Source organism: Varanus komodoensis, unplaced genomic scaffold, assembly GCF_004798865.1.
Source record: "Varanus komodoensis strain SLA01 unplaced genomic scaffold, ASM479886v1 scaffold14_1, whole genome shotgun sequence".
NCBI classification, from domain to species: domain Eukaryota; kingdom Metazoa; phylum Chordata; class Lepidosauria; order Squamata; family Varanidae; genus Varanus; species Varanus komodoensis.
The window spans coordinates 1,974,991-1,998,532 of NW_025335438.1; the positions used below are offsets into that span (position 1 = coordinate 1,974,991).

At 42.7% G+C, this 23,542-nt stretch overlaps 1 protein-coding gene across 1 annotated transcript in view; it reads right to left on the reverse strand.

The window, feature by feature from the left end:
* Positions 1-329: 329 nt before the first annotated feature.
* Positions 330-23,542, reverse strand: part of ESRP1 (epithelial splicing regulatory protein 1) — a 40,700-nt gene continuing 17,487 nt past the window's right edge. The window contains exons 7-14 of the mRNA XM_044424154.1: positions 20,823-20,933; positions 19,119-19,251; positions 18,984-19,026; positions 16,809-17,110; positions 14,863-15,081; positions 10,484-10,682; positions 3,103-3,271; positions 330-420 (exon numbers count right to left, since the gene is read on the reverse strand). Coding sequence (XP_044280089.1) covers positions 330-420; positions 3,103-3,271; positions 10,484-10,682; positions 14,863-15,081; positions 16,809-17,110; positions 18,984-19,026; positions 19,119-19,251; positions 20,823-20,933 — 1,267 coding nt within the window. The remainder of the gene's footprint in view (positions 421-3,102; positions 3,272-10,483; positions 10,683-14,862; positions 15,082-16,808; positions 17,111-18,983; positions 19,027-19,118; positions 19,252-20,822; positions 20,934-23,542) is intronic.

Genomic DNA, 23,542 nt, shown 5'->3' on the forward strand with positions numbered 1-23,542 from the left:
GGAAGTTGTAGTCCAGTACATCTGGAAGTCTGCAATAAGCTAGAGATGTAGCTGTAACGGCTTGTGGCGCTGCATAGAAATGGCTGCACTGGGGCTTCTTCAGCTGCTGATCCTGACTTTAAAAGGCTGGGACTGGAACCTGAAACAATACTTGGAAGAGCAGCGGGAAGGGGAAAAGCAGGAAAACCCTGGGGGAAGATTTTCTGTCACTGCAGAAGTGGAGGTGGGGGGAAGCGTCCATACCCAGAACAGCCCTTTGCAAAGTTGGGGTGTATACCTTATGCATTTTGGAGCAGCCTTTTGTTGATCCTTACCTTGGTTAAGAAAATCTAACTGGTTGGACCTTTAAAGACAAAGCCATTCTTTGGGCACTGACCTGGCCGACTCATCTGTGTGTACAGATCCATTCTCTGCTGCATACTATATGAAAGCACAATTAAACCCATGGTCAAAAGGGGAACAGTTGTTAACATGACGTTTTGTTCAAGATGTCAATATTCCACAAAGTTTTGGAAGAGCTTCGAATGAGTGACTGGGTTTTATATGGTGAACAACATCCAGTCTGCACCTGATGCTCCCTAGCTGCTTTGGATTACACCTTCCATCATTCCTATTCATCAGCTGTGCTACCTGGGGCTGATGGGAGCTGTAGTACACATCTGGAGGGTATCATGTTGGGAGAGAGTGATTTATATTAAGTACAAATCACATTTTAGAGAGCCCTTCCACCAACCATCACATCATTGCCATACAAGGCACATTAATATTTGGTTGCACATCCTGTGAGCTTGAACAACTCATACCTCTTAATCATGATGCTTGCAGAAGGGACTGATTTGTCACGGTGCTTTCCCAGAAAGGCTTGTGTCAGTGGAGTCAGGCTTGCTACTCCTGGGCAGCCCTTGAGTGAACAATTTTATAGCAGGGAAGGAGAACCTCCAGCCTGGAAGCCTTACAGGGTCCCCATCCAGCCCACCAACCTCCCTGCCTTAGTTTCCTCCTCTCCCTGGCTGTGCTGCATGAAGCTTTTTAGAAACCTTCCTGGGTAGTGCTGGAGACTATATAAAAGCCTACTTGCAGTGAGGGCATTTGGAGGAGGGGGAAATAGCCCTCCCTCCAACACTGTAAAATCATTGACAAACCACCTTTCCCTTGCAACAATCAGGGTTTTAAAATCTGATTTTAAAATTGCAGTAGGGAATAGTTAACATTTGAATGTGTATGAAAGAGGAATCATTCTTTAGGATAACCTCACCCACTGAGCATGTGGCCACAGGCAGACCTGCCCAGAACTCATTCAGCTGAAAAAGAGAATTACTGAGCTGCTTTCCTGAGTTTACAGTTACAACCCAATGCCAGGCAGTTCAGAAAATCCACCTGTTTCATCAGAAAAGTGAAGATCCCTGGAATCTCAGTCCATCAGGGTGCTGGCATCCTTTCCAAGGACTTGGGCATTGGCTAGCAAATTGATGCCTTCTCACCTCACCTTGCCTTATATTTTATTTACATTTATTCCTTCATTTAAAATGACTTTTAGTCTGTCTTTAAGGGTGAAACTCTCACAAGGTAGCATAAAAGATAAAAACTGCAGAACATGGATACAATAAAAATCAATGAGCATATAAATCAGTTTTAAAACCCCATAAAACAGATCATCAGTGCAAGTTAATATATTTTAAAGGTATGTTAATAAATTGTAACTATTCTGGCTGTATTAAGCATCATCATCTTCCCTTATGGTTAAGTCCTGGAGCAGCCACTGCATAGACTTCTCCTGTTCTTTGTCCAGCTCCTCTTCCCCATAATCCTTCTTGCCTAAAACTTGCTTCCCAATGGCCTTTTCCTGCAGCCTGCTCACCATTTTGTAGAATTCATTCCCTCTCTCCTTGCCAGCTGCCAGCAAGTCCCCTGAATGAAATCAGCTTCAACCAGAGCCAAACCAGCAAGACAAATGGGATTGCGCAGGGCATTCACCATAGTGACAAATGGCCAGGACTAAATTGGTTGCCATCATAAAACTGTCTATCTGTGTGAGACTTGCCCTGCTGTGGGGCCCCCAAAGCCTGCGTACTGACTGCAATCACTCACTGTAGTACACCATTTCTCACTAACTCTCAACCCTTTCGGGCTGATGGACACATTCGGAATCTTGAGGAAGTGTTGTGCATGCTCTCACAAAATGGCTGTCAGGAGGCTTGGCCATTCATAAAATGGCTGCCATGATGAGGAAAACTGATTACAGAACACCTTTCTCCCAGAAGACAAACCAGTGCAGCTGAAAGAAAAATAAGTTACCCAAGAACTTAAGTACAAGGCAAATGTGAGGGTCTTTTGAGCCAAAATAAAGGTACCACTGGAGGCAACATTTCATTTGGCAGCACTGCCAGCCTCCCAGTTAAAATTTTTAATCACAAAACATCTTAATAAGAATCAGCAGGGACAGGGATCCAGGTGTGTACCAAGAACAGTATCTGTGGGCACATTGGTTCCCACAGGTTCCATGTGGGAGGCTCTGGAAGAAGAGTTACTGTTTTGCTACTTCATTATATCTGTAGAGCAAGCCAGAGTGACTGGCCATCCTGAAAGGAAAACTCAAGGGGCTTCCTTGCTTGCTTCAAAGGGCAGCTCCTCTGCACAAAGGACTGTTCCCTGAGAGAGGCTGGCTTTGATCCCAACTTCCCTTACACTAAAGAGTTCAGGGAACAGGGCTTTCCTATATACTCTATTCCCTCAGGAACTCCCTGAAAACCTACTCCTGAGGACTGGGGGTGGTGGGGGTTACAGTGTAGAAGACTGACAGGAGAGGAGGCAGTTGCCAGGAGCAGACCCCTTGCACAAACAGGAAAGTAGCCTTGGATCCAAATCAGTTTTTTATTTTTGGGAGATGCCCTTTCCAATGTGTAAAACATGACATATTTTACACACTAAATGTATGGAATACAAGCCAACCTCACCTCCTACCTCAACACACCCATATGCTCTGCAAGGGATCTTGACCAGTTAAGCAAGAGGTTGTTTTCCCGATGCTTAACCATTCCCAGCAGTTAGCATTTTGTGAATGAATTCTTCCTACCCACTTAAAAATTGTTTTGCTTTATTTACCTAGGGTAATATGCTGCGTAATTCATGAAGAGCTGAGTGCCAGCTGGGTAGTACCCAGTGGAAGGCTGAAGTGTCCGTGGATTGAGGAGCACAGAAGGTTGGTAGAGCGCAGCTTCAGTTGGGATTACTGCTGTGGGAGCCGGAAATGAGTATGAAGGTGGAGAAATGCCTAAAATAGGGGGAGAAGCCAAGACAACCTAGATGGAGAGCTTCAACATTTCAATACAATCTTGATAAAGCAAGACATAGGATTATTAAAGACAAATCTACTGGTCAAAATGTCACTACACATAAATTGATTTCTTTACCACCACCCATTCCTAATCAGGAAAAAAGCATATTGCAACCGTCTCTTGCTCTCATCTTCCCAGGGGAAGCTTCTCTGGTTGACACACATGAGGTCATAAAGGACCTCCTTCCCGTTGATCAAAATGGCAAAAAGTTGAATTGAGTCCGGCTCTTTGTCAGAAGGAGGCATCCAGATCAAAACAAACAATTGCATTTTGTAATTAATATAAAGATTCACAGGGATCATGATTTCAGGGTTCGATTCTTTTTACTCTCCTGAGTATCCATGTTCCTTAATTGACCAGATTTTCCCTTGCTAGTCTGCTGAAAGTAACCAGGAAGCTCATATGTGGGCCTTTCCAAAGTTAAGTGGTTGAGTCCAATGTTAGTCCTAAGACCCATCAAAATGAGAGGGACCTGAGTTAGAACAACACTGGATAGAACAACCTCTATCAACCTGGTCCAGACAGTTAGGACTCAAGCTCCCACAAGGCCTAGCAACATGGCCAAGGATGAGGTAGCCTAGAACTAAAGTCATGTAATAGCTCCCATGCAACTCTAATGCTTTCCTGAAAGATGAGTTTATCAAGCCATATGAGTGCTATGTACAGTGACCTGTAATCCGCCAGTGCTGATTTGGTATACTGCATTTTTCAGGTAGCATGCATGGCTTTTGTGATTCTGTGGCTGTGCAGGTAGCACATGCACTTGTCTGGTATGTTTTTGCAACGTTAATGAAGAGCATACATTGAAACTTTATCTTCATGTCATTTTGCAAATCTGTACATTCCCCATTTTAAATTTTAATATTCTAAATATTTCTTTCTGGGTCCTTGAGTACCTTCCATGGCACTGCTTTTAAGATGATTATACCCAAGTGTTTTCTAAAAGAGTTCACTGAGCATAAAGTCTCCCTCATTCATGCACACCCATTGTGAGAAGCAGAATTTGTCATTTTCTTTCCACTGGTGGCTGCTTCTCACCTGGGTAGGGCTAAACATCTTGTCAGACTGTATTGTTTTAAAGGGGCAATTCCACTGCAGCATGACACACACACCCCTCACCGAGTCTGTTATACACAAGTGAGATTTACTGTGCTATTTTCAGTGAACAAACCAACCAACCTGGAGGACTGGAGGGGTATTTTAAAATGTAGTTAGGGCGTTTCATACCTTATCATAGGGCAGTGAGCCTCAGGAGCTGCATGCAGTTCTTTGAGTTCATTTTGTGGTTCATGGCTCACCACCCATGCCTGTCCACGTGCTGCTTACCACACACAGCCACCACCTACAGGTGCCTGCTTGCTGCCCACAGTCACCCACTCGCTGCTCGCCACTCAGGGGTACCCACTTGTGGCTCGCAAACCCTGACATTCACCACATGCAGCTCTTCCGTTGAGCAAGTCTGGCCAGCCCTGTCATATAGGTAAGCCTTGGCTGCAAACAAGCATGTACTCAACCAGGAGCTGTAGTAAAGTGCTAAAGCATGAATATATATGAGTAAGTCCTAAACATTTAAAACTTCACACATTTAGGACCTTTGTGCCTTTGTATTTACTTGAATGCCATGCACTTTGATCAACATTTGAGGTTCTACTCTGGATCCCCCTCCTAACTGTGCTTTGGCACATAAGTATAAGGAGCATGGCCTTTTTAATTATGGCACCAGTCTTTCCCCAAGGAAGCCTGCCCAGTATTGTTCTGATACTTTTATTGGTTTATGAAAACATGACGCTTTGTGGAGGGGGGATTTTTTGGGATCCACTGGCTGCTATTTTGTCTACTCTGTCTAGAGGAGAATTCCATTTGATTTGACTGCTTTAGTATTGTTATTTTTACTTTGATGGGGTTTTGTTTCTTCAGCTTATTGTTGTTTTATATTTCATATTCACTTTATTTATTCATTAAATTTATAGCTAACCTTATTTCCTGCAAGGAACAGAAGGTGGTCTACAGAAACCCCCTCTTCTCCATCTTGTCATTCCATCAAGGCTGTAAAACAGTCTGTTATTGCCCACTTAGTTAACTCCAAGTAATATTTAAAGATTTTACTGCAAGCAGCTTTGTGACAGAAAATACTGAACTAGCAACAGAGCTTTTTTGAGGGGTGGAGCACTTTGTGAAATCAAACTGTGTTAAGTAGCATTCAGAAAGGCCACTATCCAGAGAAAAGTCAATGATCTAGCAGGGCTACTTTTAATCCAAGAGTGGGAACCTGCAGCCCTTCAGATAAACATAACTCCAACTTCAGATAAACATAACTCCAACTTCAGTCAACCCAGCCATTACAACTAATAGCCATGGATGGATGAAGTTGCAGCCAACAGTTGAACTATTACCAGGCCCCTACAGTATTTAATCAGATACCAGTATATGAACCAAATACTTTCCTATCTATTAAGCATAAATAGGGGAAAATACTTTCTCCTGGAAGAGCTTTGTAGCCCCTGCTGCTTTGAAGGCATATCTCCATTGTGGCTGCCTTGTCTGATTCCCACAGAACTACATGCCTCCCAGTCCATCAATAAGCTGTTTGGTGGGCTGGTAGCATGTATTTCTGCCAGGATACAAGGTGTGTGCTCACTGCATATCCTATTATCCCAGGCAAGATGGTGGTTCTGCAAAAACAAAAACCAAAGTCAGGAAACATGAAAATCATGTGCATTGTTTCTCCGCAGAATTGCGTTCCCTTTGGCCTGCTGAACACCTGCTTGGAGGGCTGTGGGCAGCACAGTTCTGCCAGGGAGCAGGATACATGATCCTTGCATGCCTCGTTTGCCAATAGAAACAGCGGGAACAGAGCTGCATGGCTGCTTCTGTTCGTGGTGGTGGTGAAGGTGGCAGCTGCAGTGGAGGAGGGTACACCCACCCTTCAAAGGTGCCCGTTAAAAAGCTTGACATGTACAAGTGAACCAGCGTTATTTAGAGGATAAAGATCTACTTCACTAAACCATTAATCTGTCCTAGTACCTCTTCTTCGTTGGGTCTAGGTCTCCTGTATCTTGTCCTGCAGGAATTTGCAGCCAAAACCCTAGCTGCTAGCATCATAGTCAAGACCTTTAGGACTCAAAGCTTCCAGCATACTATTCTATACCTGATATCAGTGTCTTGCTGAAATATTTGATTTTTCCACCTTTTGTTGTGTTACAACCTTGAACTGGAGTGAATGAAATTGGCATTGTTACTAGCTGATGCGCACAAGTACTCAACACTGTAAAGATGCAAAATATTTTTATTGTTTCACAAAAGTTAAGCAAACAAAAACAAACTGGCACTTGTGAGTTGCTCTGGTGTTCACCTCCAAGGCAGTACTTAGTAGAAACAATTTCTTGGTAGCAACTGCAAGTTCAAATCTTCTTGTGTAAGACTCTATCAATTTTGAACATCTCTATCTTGTAAAGCTTGCCCATTCTTGGCGAAAATGCTCCAGTTTTGTCAGGTTGCATGGGGTCCATTGGTGAACAGCGACATTCAAGTCTTTCTGCACATTCTTAATTAGGTTTAGATCTGGGCATTGACTGGGCCATTCAAAGACAGCCAGATTCTTTTTTTAATCACTCCAGTGTTACTTTTTGCATTCAGGATCACTGTCCTCTAGGGAAGGTGAATTTCCATCCCAATCCTAAATCCTTTGCAAACTGAAAGAGGGATTTCTTTACCTTATACTTGTCTCCATTCATCTTGCCTTCAGTTCTAACCATTTTCTAGTCCCTACTAAGGAAAAATATCCTGACAACATGAAGCTGCCACAGCTATGCTTCACCATGGGGTTAGTGCATGTTTCAACATTAGAAATAATTTTTATAAACAACCCTGATTGGTGCTTCTGCTCAACTTTTTCCCGGAGTGGTTTTGATAGCTCTTGGTCTTCATGATGCTGTTTGTCAGTTTGGGTATACTCTCCAACAAAACTTCTGGAGCCCTTTAGAAACGGGTGCATTTAATCAGAGATTGTGCAGCTCTGGAACTACACACAGGTAGATGCCATTCAACCATGGTATTCACAGTTGTTGAGTTCTGGAGGCACTATGTTGCACTAGAGCTTAGCTAGACCTGGCACAGCAAAGGGGATGAATCCTCAAGCAACTAACAAGTGCCAGTTTATGTTTACTAAACTTTTGTGCCACAATAATAATACTTCATACCTCCACAGTGCTGAGCATCTCATGTACACCAAATGGTAACAACGCCAGTTAAATTCATTTCGGTTCCAGGTTGTAACATAACAACATGTGGAAAAGTCAAAGGGGTTTGTGAATGCCTCTGCAAGGCACTGTAATTATGTGCGTGTGCATATAAGTATATGCATGCATATAACAAATGTGCAGCAAGCAGTTCCCAGAAAAGGAGAGGTTAACATGGACTGGGGCGTTTTCTGCACCAACTGCATTCCATCACCGTGTGGGTGGTACCACCCGCGTGCAGCCTGCCTTCCCCAGCCCTGTGCGGGGGAGAGAATATTAATGTGGGCTTCTCATGCATGTCACGTGGTGATCGACTGCACTGAAAGAGATCACCAGAGAGTCACAGAAGCCCTCCACCTCCAAATATTATGCAGGCTACATGGAAGCACTTTGTAACTGGGGCATATGTGCAATAGCATTTGGACTGCTCACTTTCTGAAAGCACTGGAACTGGATTTGAATAAAGGCCCAGCTAAGTGAACATTCTTTTTCCAGCAGTAACAGGTGGATTTTTCCAAAGAAGGCAAAATACACTAGCACTCAGCTTCTTGCCTCCCAGAAGTTTGGGTCCAGTGGCCCACCACATCTGAACTAAAGGATCCATACAACCATCATGGCTTGTTGGGGGCATGCTGGCTGTTACAGACATCTGTCTAAATATGCATAAGATCAAGCCCTTATAGATTTGGTCCCCAGGAATCTGACTGATCTCTTCTTCAAAGCTGCCTTGGAGCCAAAGTGCACATGTAGCTTTGTCTATTTGAATTAAAAGACAGAATTTGGAGCACCGTACTTGGGAAAGAGACACTTAATTTCTCTATCCACACCATGCTACTGCAGAAAGCACATGTTCCATGCATAATACAAAATTCCTCCATTAGCATCAGTGGGGGTCCTTTTACTACTGCTAATTGTGGAGTGGGACTTTGTAAGAGAGAGGTCACAGCTCAAGAGGGAAGAATTAAGACCTTCCCTCATGCCATGTTCCTGATCTGGACAAGTGTTTCTGTTCCTCACATACTCTTCTGAGTAAAATCAAAACAGATCTGCACATTCATGGAGTTTGACCTAAGACATTGGCCACCACCAAATCTTGTGGTAGTGAATTTTCTAGATGAATTCTGCAGAACATATTCCTTTTTGGCAGTCCTAAATCTGCAGCCTCTGTTTCACTGGGTGGTACTGAATTTCTGGGAAAGGGTGAAAAAGGTTTAGATACTTGCATGCATCTTCCCCATGAGCCACTGTAGAGCATGTAAATAGCAGGCAGGACTACAGTGGATTTGATGGCTAACAAGATAGCAATTGGGAATGGGTTTCCCCCTTTCCTCCTTTGCAGCATCAAAGGTTACTTATCAGAGGGTTAATTTAGGGATCAATCCTACTCAGGTTTAGACAGAAAAAAGTATCCCCTTTGGGAAAGCTGCAGACTGTTTCCTGACTAGACTTGCACAAGATTGCCACCTAAATAACGTCTTTGCAATAGCAGTCCTGTTCATGAAATTTCCCCTTTGTGAGCTACTTAGCACAAACATGGACATCTTGCACAGTTATTCTATGGTCAAAATTCTACCCCTGCCCCATCTCTCACCTCATCATACAAATCAGAGCAATAAGTTGTCTTCCTATTCTTATGATAAACCTTATAAAGCTTTTATTTCTATATTCATGGGCCTGCCAATGCCTCAAAGAATACCTTTGCTATTCTAAAATGGGAGTATTCACTAACTGCACAATAATTGTTTCAGGTTGACTACTCTTAAGGATTTAGGTTTGGTCACAACAGAAGTAAGTTTGACCCTCAGGCTGAAAGAAGTTTGGCATTCCTGAAATGTAGCTCAGAGCCTGGTGGACTTTCTTTCATTGCAGATGTTAAAGAACAGGCTGGATGGCTACTTCGGAGACATGCCACAGCAGTTGAATTCCTGCACTGGCATGAGCTTGGGCTTGGTAGTGTTTGAGGTCCCTCCCAGTGCTATGATTCTGAATTGCTTGCTTTAGGGTATAATTCCATGCATGTTTAGAAAGAACATAGGGAAAAAAGGGCTAGTGGTTACACCTTCAATCAGAGTTTAGTTTTGCTTTTCTTCAGTACATAATGGTGGGGTGGGTTACTTTATTTTAATGTGCCAACTGCACAAGAGCCTGGCCAAGATTAGAGACTTCTATCAGGGCAAATCTTCAGTAATGTTGATCAGAGGGAGAAATGTTTGATTATACACAACTTGCAATCAGTGTTAAATCAACACCTTCTTGCTCTCATGCTTTTAGTTGTGACCATTAAAGATACTTGTTCAGTCTGTTATAAGACTGCAACTGAACAGTATCTCCAATGGTGCAAGATGATGGAAGTTGCAGGCCATAACATCTACAAGCCCTAAGCTGCCCACCATCTGGACTGCACAGATGCCACCTAGCTTTGCTGAACCTGCACACCTTTCCTTGGATGAGTTCTTTGGCTAACTAATGTCAAAATACTCATATTTGCTGTTCCACATGCCCACACATCCGTATTTGATCTTAGTTCCTGCTGTAAAACATTTTAAAATCTAATAATGCACCCAACAGCCATCTGTAACAGTAGCTAGGCTACTGAACTGTTATTTAAAATCATCCACACTCACTCTGTGCCATTAAGCCCACAGGAGGGGGAAAGTGTGTGTCAGCGGAAAAGCAAGAACAAAGGAAGCCAGTTCCTTTTCAAATCACAGTAGTCCATAGCCAAAAGGAGAATCCAAAAGTGAAAAAAAAAAATCAAAGTGTGCTACTGATTTCAGGTGAGAAAGCTTTGCATTCCAGACCCCATATGCTGACCCTTTACAAGAGAAAGAACACAAGAGTCAAGAAAAGAAGCTCCGACACCTACCAGCATACAGCATAGAGTAGCGCCAAGACCCAAGCAAAACTTACATGGTAACTTACATGGTGGTGGGGATAAGCCATTTCGATTTAAAGTGCCCCCCATTAATACAAAGTTCATCTCCTCAGCAGAACACTGGAAGACTTCAACATATCTGTCCTTCACCGTTTTCTTATGGCACTTCTGAGCAGCCATAAATGCTCGGTCTGAAGATTTCATTTGGATAAAAGCATCTCCAGAAGGGCGACCCTAAGGACAAAAAGAGAAGAGGAACTGTACCCTTATGAAATATACTTTTGCCCAAAGGGAAAACTGGTAAAATAAATCAGAAACAATTACACCTGTGAGATTACATTTGGTGTGGTTTAAATAACTATGACCTGCATCAAGAAAATGAGATGATACTGAGCCCAGTGCTCCTGTTTGAGATTTTGTGGTAGGGTGGTAAATTTTGAAATGCAAGCACTCATACAAGCAAGATGAGCCATGTCCCTAATGAGAATGCAAACACTCAGGCAGCTGTGTCGATCCATTTCAACAATTCAGTTCTAGCTGTTTTCATCTCCTCTTTTTCTGTAGCTAAAGTGTCCTTATTGACCATTCAAGATGAAGCAACCCCAAAACATTGTGCAATACAAGAACAGTATATTGTTGAAAAAATTAATATCTTTCCAGTTACTGTGAAGACTGCAGCTAAACATGGAAAGAAAAGTGAAGTTTGTGGGGGTGGCAGTGGCAGGAAACAGCAGTGTTCCTGCTAGTACAGAATCGGCAGTGCTGTAGCCCTTTGAACCCTGGTCTCATTACACCATTGCTGAGAGGGGCCACTCATTGATGTTATTCAGGTGCAACACTTGTTGTTGTTGCTAGTCGCAAAGTCATTTCTGACCCATCACGACCCCATGGACAACATTCCTCCAGGCCTTCCTGTCCTCCACCATCCCCCGGAGTCCACCTAAGCTCACACCGACTGCTTCACTAGATGATGTTATAGTGTTATATGACCAAGTCTTATGCACTCCCTGTTTTCCCCAGTGTAGAGATCAAAAGCTCTCACTTTATTTTTTTTAACTAACAGCAGTTTAGCTTTTATCCAAACCATGGTTAGTCTTAACCATGTTTTAGGGGAAAAAGCCAACATTAAAGCACAGTTTACCAAATTGGCATGTTTTGCTAAACTAGGGGTGGGCAACCTGTGGCCCACCAGAAATTTCAGTCCGACTCCCTAGCCAGCATAACCAGTGGTGTAGGATGATGGGAAGTGTAGGCCAACACATTGGGAAGGCCACAAGTTGTCCACCAGTGCCTTAAACCATAGTTAAACCTAAGTCCTTGGCTTGGACAGGACACTTCAGCTATTGCCAATGCTACCCAAATACTTAGGACTTATACCTGCCTTGCAGAATCAAAGTCCAAAGCACATGAAGTGGAACAAAGAACAGGACAGTTCATAAATGCAATTCCCTGCAGTGGATGAGTGAGCATTTTTAATTACATCTTCTCAAAAACTGACAGGAGAGCAAAAATCTAAGCCAATGCCTGGAGAGTTGATAAGCATAATCTACATTCAGTAATCATAACCTAATGATACAGCATAAAGCCATGAGCATTTGCTGGGCTTTGCCTGGGCTTCAGAGGTTCTGAGACCAAGGATTTCTTATCATATATGAAAGCACACCAACTTTAAAATAAATTGGGGAAATTTTAGTGGACAAGAACCTGTAAACAAAAATACAGTAAGTTCACTATAAAAGATGTAAACCTGGGAGGAAATACAGCAGTGCTTCTGAAGGCAACCATAATCAACACGCAAACTTAAGAACTTCATTGCATGTTTTCAGTGGTCAGGGTATACTTTTATCCTATTTAAATTCAAGCACTCCCCTGATACTGGACTAGTTTTATCCCTGCTCACTAGCAACCCATGAAAATGCCCCTCACTCTGTAAATTAAGCTTTTCAAAAGTCCCCATGGGCCCCTATAGAAGCATGTTTAAAGCCTTGCTTGCGGTGTGGGAAGGAGGAGGGAATATTCCTTATCTCCATTTGAGGAAAAGGCCAAAAGCCTGATGGGAACCTCCCACTGGTCATACCTGGTCTGTTAACCAGAAATTGCCAGTCCTTCGTCTGCAAGATAAAGAAGGTTCACAGGCATCAGGTAAATTTCAGATAGGCATCTAGATGAGTTCTCTCACGCCACAATATCACTCCAACTTACAGAGTAGAAGACTGTTTCTCCCATTTTTAAATATGAGTTTTCAATAACAATAACAAATCATACCAACCTTGGACTCATAAAAATGTGTACAATGAGAATCCATTTGAGAGCTACAAGCTGGAACATTTACCAGTGGTGAGGGGGAAGTGTAATAGCTTGATCAGAATTTGTTTTTAAAAGGAAGACAGCCTGTATCAATAAAAAGCCACATAAAATTCCATGTGCTTCCTTAGTTTTGGAAATTAGGTGCAACAAGGGAAAAATATAACCCTGGCAAGAGGGCTAGGAAGATCTTTTCATGAAGACTAAAATTACATTGAGCATCAATTGCTGTTGACATTTTCTGATGCTTTGCAGTGTTGCAGTGTCTACACTGCTGTGAGGCATGGGCTCCACCCAACAGCTCTGCTGTAAATTTTGAGATTTCATTCTAATCCCCAAATTGGTCTATTTGCTCTTGTCAGCACCACATTTTAGACTCTTCCAATTTGAGACCTGATTCATTTCTGTGTGAAGGTCGAATGTATTTAAAGAATCGTTTCCACAGAAACAGCAGCGAAAGCACTACTTGTTTGTTCTGGACAATGAAGGATTCAAATGAAGGCATTTAAAAGCTTCCGACTAAGCCCCTGAGTTTCACTGAAAAGCCATTAGTTTCAACAGCAAAAAAGGAGTAACCTTCTTTTATGTGATGCTAACCAGCAATATCCATGTTGGGCAACTTTTTGACACAATTTTCAGAATTAACATACCTGAAAATTATTTTCAAGAGCATGGCTTAATATAATTCCAATGTACTGTTATGCCATCTTTCTCAAGACACATTTTGGAGTCAAGCTGTTACCCAAGCCACTTTTGCATTAGGAAGCAGTGGTTGGAAAAGGTGTGTCAAGACGGGGCATAGTAAGGCACCTGCTGAGGGCCCACACCCTATCGGGCCCCACTGACAACAGCCCCTTCAATCTGCTCCTGCTCTTCATCACCTCGTGCCCTCGTCTGGACCTGTCACTGTCCACTTACTGGCTTCCTCAATGGCAAATAAGCAGGAGGTGAAATGAGGAGGAAGAAGAGAAGCAACTGCAGCACTGACAATGGTCGGAGTCTCTTAATGTTTGTGTGATGTGTTGTATAGCAATAGGCAAATAGAAATAATAAATGACACTGCTGATAATTGCTATAAAAACACTTGCAGCATCATAGTGAACAGCAAGAGTCCAATACAAGCAGTAGATCCCTAGCCTAGTTCAACTATTACCTCACCTATGAACTCACCATAGCCCCCTTCCCTCATTCACAATGTAGGTAAATACTGACAGAGCCAGCCCTGCCATTAGGTAGTGTGAGAAGGCTGCCTCAGGCGGTGGATGTGAGGCACAAAGTAACAGTGCAGTGTTGGAGAAATGCTGTGTGCGCCACTTGGACGTCCTTGCAATCTCTGTGCTAGTCCGTTGTCCTCAGGCATGGTGGAGAATGTTGTCCTATCACCAGTGTTGAACTAAGATCCAACTGCTGGTCTGTTTGGCTTTCATATGTGGAAGGAAGGGTGCACCTTGTCCTATCTTCTCAGCCATCAAAGTTTCTTGGGACAGTCCCAAATACTTTCCTACAACGGTTAGTGTAAGAACTGGAGATGACATATCCACATTTTAGGGAGCTCTTGAGTAAGATGCCTACCATGAGTCCACTTTCTCTCAGTAGGCCTACCTTGACATGGTCACCACTACTAATTCAATTGCCCTCTGCCTCTGAGCCCCATATTCACCATAGCTCAGAATGAGAGGGCAAGCCAACTCTTTGATGTTGTCATTGCTTGCATGGAATGCTGCTAGGCCCACCAGTCAGAAGATGCTGGGCAACAATCCATTATTTTTCCTTAACGGATTGCCCACAGTTAAGGATTGTAGGAAAACACAGGAGACTCACGACTGAAAAATATAATCCAGCCCTCTTGTAACATTCTGTGAAGAAGGCAGGATGATGGCACTATAAAAGCCTTGCCAGAGAGGACAAGTGAAGCAACAATGCCTGGAGTAATGAATGAGCCCTGTGTTGGGATTTGGGCTTCAGAGAAGGCTCAACAACGTCAACCCATGTGCTGCTCCTGTGTGAAATGCTGGATAGCCTTGTAAGCCAAGTATTTCACAGAAAGAACTTACAAGAAATAGTTTCTGTGCACAAATAACCAAGACTGATTACACTCTCCTTCACCTACCTGGTGATTTAATACCATGTGAACTCCGTGAGTTCGGATATCAGCAGAAAACTCCCCCAGGAATCCCAGTATATCATCTATAGTGGCAGCATAGGGAAGCCCACGCAGTCGTATGCAGTCCCTGGCATTGGTGGGAGGTACAAATGGCTGAGGGAGCACGGGAAGGAGAGGTGGAGTTGGGAGAGGAATGAGAGGAGCAGACGAATACCTGTTTAGTACCTGAAAACAAAACAAAACAATGAGAAAAGTGTTTTGCACACCTACTGGGAGTACAACTCGTGCCATCATTTCATACTTTGTTTAAACCATTATGATCCCCATTTAGCTATAAGCCAACCAAAGCAAACACCAGCCGGGTGCCACTACAGACCTTTTAATCTGAAACAATTAAAGTCATTTACTCGAGTCAGACCCATGACCCATCTGGCTGCAACAGCCTCTGCCAACTAACCCGGATCCCTCAGTGCCAGAAGAGCCACTGGCACTGCTGGCTGGGAACGACAGAACTGCAGTGCAAAGCAGCTGGAGCACTTCAGGTTGGGGAAGGCTGATGTAGACGGAAACCTGGACGTTGTTTCAGGCAAGAGCCCTTTTATGCCCTACTGGAGTTGCCAGGGACCGAGTTTGGAGCTGTTGCATGCAAAGCACATGATCTACCCCTGGGCTACGCCTGTTCCCCAGTTAATCAACTAAATCACGTGGTGAGTGTGTGGGTGAGAGAGACAGAGACAGACAGACACATACTAGAACAGAGTAAGAATCATACTGTTGGAAGAGGCCTAGAAGGTCATCAGGTCATTTCTCTTAGTAGGTGCACCTTGACATGGTCACCACGACTTCTTCAATTGCTTTCTGCCCCGAGCCCCATCTACATGCATCAGTGCAGGACTTGAGTCTCCCAGCCAGAGACTAAATAGGCCCAACCCAGCTTAGCTTATGAGTTTTGGCAGCATCACACACTTCAGGCTATTCCTAATTAATGGAGCAGCTAAAAAAAGCATTTAATATGTATATAAAAACAGCAGGTGGCAAAAATGATCATATGAGATGTTCTGTCTTCTCCTGTAGGCAAGAATGCCCCTAAGATGAGGCCTGCATTATCTAAAAACAGAGAAAACGTGTCTCTTGCTTCAGAACTGTTTCTACCCAAGCAAATATAATCAATTACCTTGTAGAATCAGTCCACTGACACTTCTTCAGTAGCAACACTGGCTTCTTCTACTCCTTTCCCTTAAAGTCAGGGATAGGAAATATCTGGCTTTTCAGACAATTTTGGATTACAGCTCTCATTAGTCCTTGATAACATAGCCGATTGTGAGGGATGATGGAAGTTGCAGTCCAACAACATCTGGACAGCCACATATTTTCCATCCCTATCTTAGTGGAAGCTGCATTGAGTAGTGCCTGATATGAGACGGAGGGCAAGTTTAGATTTCTGAATTGTGTTTTTGTAATTGCAGCGGCTTAAGGACTAGCTAAAGGAACTATGGCAGTGAGATTGTAGACACACTGAAGCCGGGGCACTGATCATGTCAGCTGCAATGGCCCTCAGAAGCTTATAGCTGACACCAGATCTAGGAAGGAAAGCAGGCCAATATCAAGGTTTGGCGGGCTGGTGCTACTCACCTCGTCCTCCCCTTTGGATGGCCATGCGGATTGGAAGCAGAGGAAGAGATTGTGCTGATGGCCAGTGATGCAAAAGAGATGGGTCTACTCAGGAAAGAGGGCTAATAGGTGGCGTCTTATCCAAGACCCTTCCAAAGATTGGGGCAGACCTACAATTTGGCAGAATCGGGTTGTTGCATCAGAGTGCCCAAGCTGGGGACCATCACTACATTTCTGGAAGTAAATTCCATAGTCTTGCTATGCAAATCTGGGTGAAGTACTTCCTTTTATCTGCCCTAAATTCACATCTTACATCATGAGATTAAGTACTGGCCACTCACCTGCTGTACCTCAGCTGCTGTGCTCCGGAAGAGTTCTATGTACCTTTTACCCAATAAGTCCTTGTGTTTTTTCAATGCGTTCTGTGCATATTCTTCACAGGCAAACAGGACAAACGCATCCCCTGTGGGCCTGTTGTCAGGATACGTCACAAAAAGGATTCCTTCTTTTCCTCCTGTCACAGGGCAGTGTTGACCAAAAAATGCTAAGACTTCTTCTGTTGTTACATTGAATGGTAGACCCCGCATACGGACAATCACTTGGTTCTCTTTAGACAGGAACTGAGCCACTTCATTGGATGTTCCTTGAAGAAGAACCAGAAATATTAGAAGTTTAGATAGCTATTCCTGTTTCAGAGTAATTAAGGAGTAAGGGTGCTTCTAGAACAAGGGCTGCTGGCACTGCCAATCAAGGAACATTCAGCAGGTTTTCATCCTTAACAATGACGGTATAGGTGGAAAACCAAATTTTACCATTTTGGAGGGAAAACTTGAGCACCATTGATTTGCCCCCACCAGTAGACATATTTTTTCCAGGTTTTCTGCAGCCCTTCACATTGCTATCCTTAATGGGACTACACACACACACACACACACACACACACAGAGGGAGGGGAGAGAGGGAGGGAGGGGAGGGGAAAAAAGATTGTAGGAACACACAGTAGGAGTACAAATGGAAGACTATGTTGTCTTGACACCTTATAAAAATATCATAAATTGCACAAGAAAAGCCTTGTGTGGAAGCACCTTAAGATAGCAACCTTCCCTGGGACCTCATTTCTCTCATTTAAGAGCCACTGAGAATTGTTGCTTCCTAACTTCTATGTACAAGCAAGAAATAAGGCAGTCCAAGTCCTTTAGTTGCTTAAGTACTCTGCTGTTACTTGAGGTAACTTGTTAGCTTTATTCAGTGCTCAGAGTCTACCCCGACCTTCCTCCACCCAGTGCTGTCAGTTGTGTTGTTCTGCTACTCCCTTCTTTATTGGCCATGCTTGCTGGGAAATATGGCCATTGTAGTTCAACACGTCTGGAAGGTACCCAATTGTGAAAGGCAGGCCTACACTCAGCAGTGCTTTGAGATGCGAGACTTCCAAATACAAAAAGCATATATTGCCATAAGTATGCAGAGTACAAGATAGACAGATGCCAGTGCAAGGGAGTTTGCAGTCCCATTTTATATTTGCAGAATTTACCATAAGAATTATCCTAGGCAACAATGGAACTTAAGGCATGTAGTCAACTCTTAATGAATTCTGGGAAAGCTACCCAGTTTTCCTCAGTGGAAAAAATCTGATTTCTTTTCAAAGTGTTAACATTTCCACTGAGCTATGGTGCCCTCTCAGTTTCCTTCAACTAAGAATACAGCTAATGCTTTGCAAATCAAGAATGCTATATTAAATCTCTACTGTCTCTAGCTGAAAGGAGGCTGGTAGGTGCTGAGAATGGCAACAGGCAACCCAGATCATTGGTCCATTCAGTTCATTGCCGCCTACACTGGGTGGCAGCAATTCTCCAGAGTTATAGCACAAAGCACCTTGTATAATACACCAGCTTCCCCCACACTGGTGCCCTCTAGATATCAAGGACTAAGTTCCATCATCTCACCCAGCACAGTCGATAGACATGCTGGCTGGAGGATGCTGAAAGTTGTAGACCAAAATGATTGGAAAGCAGCAGGTTGGGGAAAATGCATGCACGCGCGCACACACACAGAGGTGTTTTTCCACACAGTTGTAGCTTACACACAATGGAACTCCATTTGTATCATTCATGTTTCAGGCTGGGAGGCCCATATGCTTGGTTCAGTTGACTGCCACATTGGTAAACATCACAGACAAGAACGACTGTTCTCTAACTTTCATCCTAAGCGAAAGTCACTGTCTCTCTTATGCTGGGCAGTATAGCTCAAACATCCAGTTCTTGAAATAACATTGTTATATTACACACTCTTAAATAATTATTGTTGCCCCAAGGATCAACACCCAGTTGTTTGAAGTACAACTCTTTGAAACCCTGAAAAAGGGGTGGATAGGCACAGTGAGAGTGTACCTAAACGGACCAAAGGTTTGACTCACTGTATATTCTTTAATCACCAGTCTCAACTTAAAAAAATAATATTGCCATTAAAATTGTAATGTTTTACAGTTTTAAACTGAGTTACAAGAGGAGAATGATTACCTCCAGCAATCTTCAGGAAGTCCTCACCTGTTGCTTTGTACACCTGGAAAGGAGGAAGAAACAAGGTAATTATCCATGGGGACGAACCTTCTACCTTTGCCTTCAAATTTGGATTTTGAAACTTGAGCAACATACCTCAATGTACCGGTTGCCCATGTGATGCTTGTGTCTTTGCAATGCCAGATCTCGGTGCTCTTCATTTACAAACCTGACAAGAGCTTCTCCATTCCTCCTGCCTTGGGCATTGAGACAAAGCGCTGCCCCTCCTCTAAAGGGTAGGTCAACAGACAGAGGCAGCAATGAAGACGTATAAGCTCATGCTCTTTCACACAAAACCTGCACTTACGCGAATTACAGCAAACACCACTGGGCACTCCTGGAGGTATCAACACACCCGTTTTCAAATATAGGAACACTTGTTACTCCCAAGCGGACTTCACTTCAGTTGTGAAATATCCACACTATTTTTCACTGATTAAATGCTGCTGCCCTAATAAGCAACACATTTATATAATCTTTCTAGATGGCAGAATTCACATTCACACACGCTAATTATGGGAGCATGATGATCTCAGCTGTATCCAAAAAGAAGGATGGAAGGTGTGACATTCTACTCCTGAACCTGAAGAGCAGTTTTCACTAGAGTGCTTGTAACTTCTGATAGTTCTTCCAGCAGCTTACTAAGTCATTGCCATAAGACAATTTGTGGAGAGTCATGTCTTATTTCTGTACATTGGTTTTGTGCAGGAATTGCATTGCTCATTTCTTTTGCAGGAGTATGCAACAAGTTCTATGCTCTCTCCAAGAAAAGCAATTTCTTAATGAAATTGTGTTCTCTATTACAGTTTCACCAAAATTCCTAGTCAGCTCACACATATAACTTTACTGGACTTTGGCAAATGCCAAAATAGCATGGATTCTCCTCCAATAAAATGTAGAATTTTAATCCTTGGCTATGGGTGGTATAGAATTGATGGTGATGTTGATAATAATATATATTTTTAACCATTTCACTTTTATTGGAGATTTCTCTCAAGGTTTACAGTGATAGAAACAAACTGATTTTTTGCTCAGCATTTTGTACTTGTGATCACTCTCCATTTTCAGTGAAGACAGAAATTGAGTTAAAGTCCAGATAGAAATAATCCAAAGATTTTATACTTGAATTTCAGCTGCATTATACTTGTATTTCATGTAGTTATTTCTAATCCTGTCACTGTTTTCTCTAGCATTCCACTTGAGAACTAATTCTTCAAGGGAGCTTATAAATTAAATATAACATATTAAGGGTCAACAAATGCACCCTTTAGTTTGCCATTAGCAAATGTCTCTTTATTTTGGTAAAAAGATGGATTTAAACAAGTTGCCACCCTTCTCCTGTGTTTGAAGATGTATGAGGATTCCCTTGATGCCATATAATCTTTAAAAGCTTGGAAGAGGGGCAGGAGCTTTCCCTGTTTCACTAAGCCTCAGAGACACTCAGAAAGCTGTGAGACTTCATGCTGAACTCCAGGTGCCTGAAGTTTAGTGCAGTATGGGGACATATTTCCATCCCTCTTCTCAGATGAAAGCTGGGGAGGCCAACGGGAGTTTTCCCACTTTCCTGTGTTGTACTTCAAAGGTCAGCATGATATGAGAAGGCCATGCCCCCTCCAAGATAAGACTAGCCTTGGGGAGAAAATGTTTCAGGAGACTGCCAAGGACAGACAATATTATTATTATTATTATTATTATTATTATTATTATTATTATTATTATTATTGACAATATGTTGACCCTGGAAATAGTTTGGGAACAAGGGTAAAGGTAACAAGCATGCCATACACAGAGAGAACTAACTTGGCAATATTTAGGCCTTTGAAGAATCTAGCAATGTCCTGGTCCGAAGACTGCCATGGTAGACCTCTTGCACGGATTATGGTGTTATCATCGACAAGTTCCATCTTGCTGCTGTGGGTACAAGGACATAGATTTATCATTCCCATGGTTACAAATTATGTCCAGAGCTAAGCTGTCTTTTCATAGGCAAAAATCCACATTTATTTTTTTTTTTTTTTTTTGCAAAACACTCTAAATAAGTAAGAAGGGAGGGCTCAAAAACTCTACCAGTTTTTCCAATTTAAAAGTATGGGTTTCTCCTCCAACATGTTGCAATCATCACCACTGCAGGACTCTCGGCATTTTAGCCATTCCACTTCTGCATCTAATGTGTTCAACATTTTACCTTCACTACTTCTTTATGCCTTTTCTTTTAGAGGAAGCTGATGTTTCTCCCATGTTCACCCAAATGGTTGGTTGATTTCTTTCATTGTCTCTATTTTCCATAGATTCATTATTTTTTTCTCTTCTTTGCCCTTCATACTTAAGACACACCCCTTAGAACATGAATGTAAGTTATCCCATGCTTTCCGTGTACAGAAGTGTAGATTTCATGATCACTGGGCATCAGATGCTCTGGATAGGACACCTGCAGCTGCCATTCCTCATTATCCTTATGTTTCTTTCCTGCCTGTTATCCTTGTTAGACTATTAGCTGCCAGGGGACAAGGTCATATAATTTTGCCTATGTAATTCTGTTAAGGTGCTGCATATCTTGAAAGTGCTGAATAGCCAGAATGTCACCTGTATGGATAAGGAATGACCATGCATAATGCAATGCAGGGGTGTTTAACCTCTTCCAGCCTGAGGGCCAAATTCAGTTTTGGGGAAGCGATCAGAGGCCATTTATTTATGCATTTAATTATATTCCCACCTCCTCACCAAAAATGATACTCAAGGCAGCTGTCCCACTGGATGGGGTCAAAAGGGAAAAGGGAGTGGGCTGGAAGGGCAGCCTAAAACCAGCAACATTTTAGCTTGAAGCTCCTGCTGTCAGTTACTAAAATGAAGAGACACATTTCAGCCTTATAGAATGTGAGGCAGGAATGCACAGAAGTCAGAAAACTACTCAACAGTCAGGGACGGGAAAGGGAGTTGGGTCAGGAGAAGGGTCTGGGATCATCTGGGAAAAACTCTAGAAGGCTGCAGTAGAATGCCAGGTGGATCAGATTTGAGGTTTATTATTCCTAGTGTGGTGAGAACACTGGAGAAGGTCCTAGAAGGCCCTGCTTCTGATCCCTGCTATGCCACTAAGCAAGTCACCATCTCTCACCCTAACCTATTTCAACAGGTCTTTGTGAAGATAAAATAGGAAGCGTCCAATATATGCTGCATCAAGCGAGGTAGATTGTAAAGGCAATAATGAAATGTGTGGATCACAGGAAGAGTCACCTGGCTCAGCTTTTTGCTTCTTAATCATGCCGACCCAGATACCACAGGGTGGTTCACTAATGAGACTATTTATCACCAGCATCTGTCAGTCTGAGGCATTCTTTCTTCACGTTTGTCTCCACCAATAATAATATTTCTTTCTTTTAAAAAAGCCATGCAGGGCAGCAGAATATCCCATAACGATGGATTCCATGCAATCGTAATTCAAGGTGTCTTCACTTTGTAAGGTGGTTTTTGTAGGACGCTTTGTCAAATCAGTTAAAAACATTTTGGATTCCAAAAAGGGATCGGTTGAAATAATCAAGAACTGTCATATAGCAGAGGGCAATTTGTAACATTCAGAAGATGCAGGAAGAGAGAATGTAATAAAATTTCCGAACTGACAGTCAACCCCTATAGTTTGACTTTAACCGGGGTTGGAGATCAACCGTTCTTCCCAGCAACCCCATAAAAAACTTTGTTTACACACAATGACAAATGAAACATTCTCTCTGCCATCATAAAAGGATACAGAGTAAAGTTAACAAGGAAGAGCTTCCTTCTTGGTTAGGAGGAGAGGTTGGATTGTACAGCAATAAAACTATAGAATATGTCCTAGGACCTGTTCTTAATGGCAAGAAAAGGGTAAACGTCTCTTTATGAAATCCAAGGACAGCTATTTGTTTGGCAGAAACACCCACAACAATTTTTTTAACCAATATATATCCATCCTTATTCCTCCATCTGAAAAACTGGAATGTTGTTTGTTGACCAGTAATACGTTTCTTAATATTCTACATTATCAGGATTCATACAAAAAACTATTTTTGGGCAAGAACTGGATGCAGACATAATAGCCTAGACTGGTGGGCCCTCTCAATAGGCTTACTGGGTGGTGACAGCACTGCTCTGGTTGCTTCTGAGTGGTCCTCATTTCCCATAATGCCCTTGAGTAGAGCTTTGGTGAGGGCACTATGAAATTGAAATGGCTGCCATACATTGAATTCCGGGAGAGAAAATGCAAAGAGGGGAGGCACTGATGACTTGTGGGGACAATGACCCTGTCAAAAACATACAGAGGTGAGAAGGAACAGGAACACAGGGGGCTGTATTCAAATTTAGCCCCACATAGCCTAGGCCTGTTGAAATGAATAAGACTCAATTTAGTCATGATGAATTTAAGTCCCATTCATTTCAAGAAGTCATCTGTATATAGGACTAACATTGGGTATAACCCAGTATATCCTTGGTTCAGCTCAGTGCCAATGCCTGCACAGCCCTAGACCAACTTTAGCTCTATTGCTTGAGCT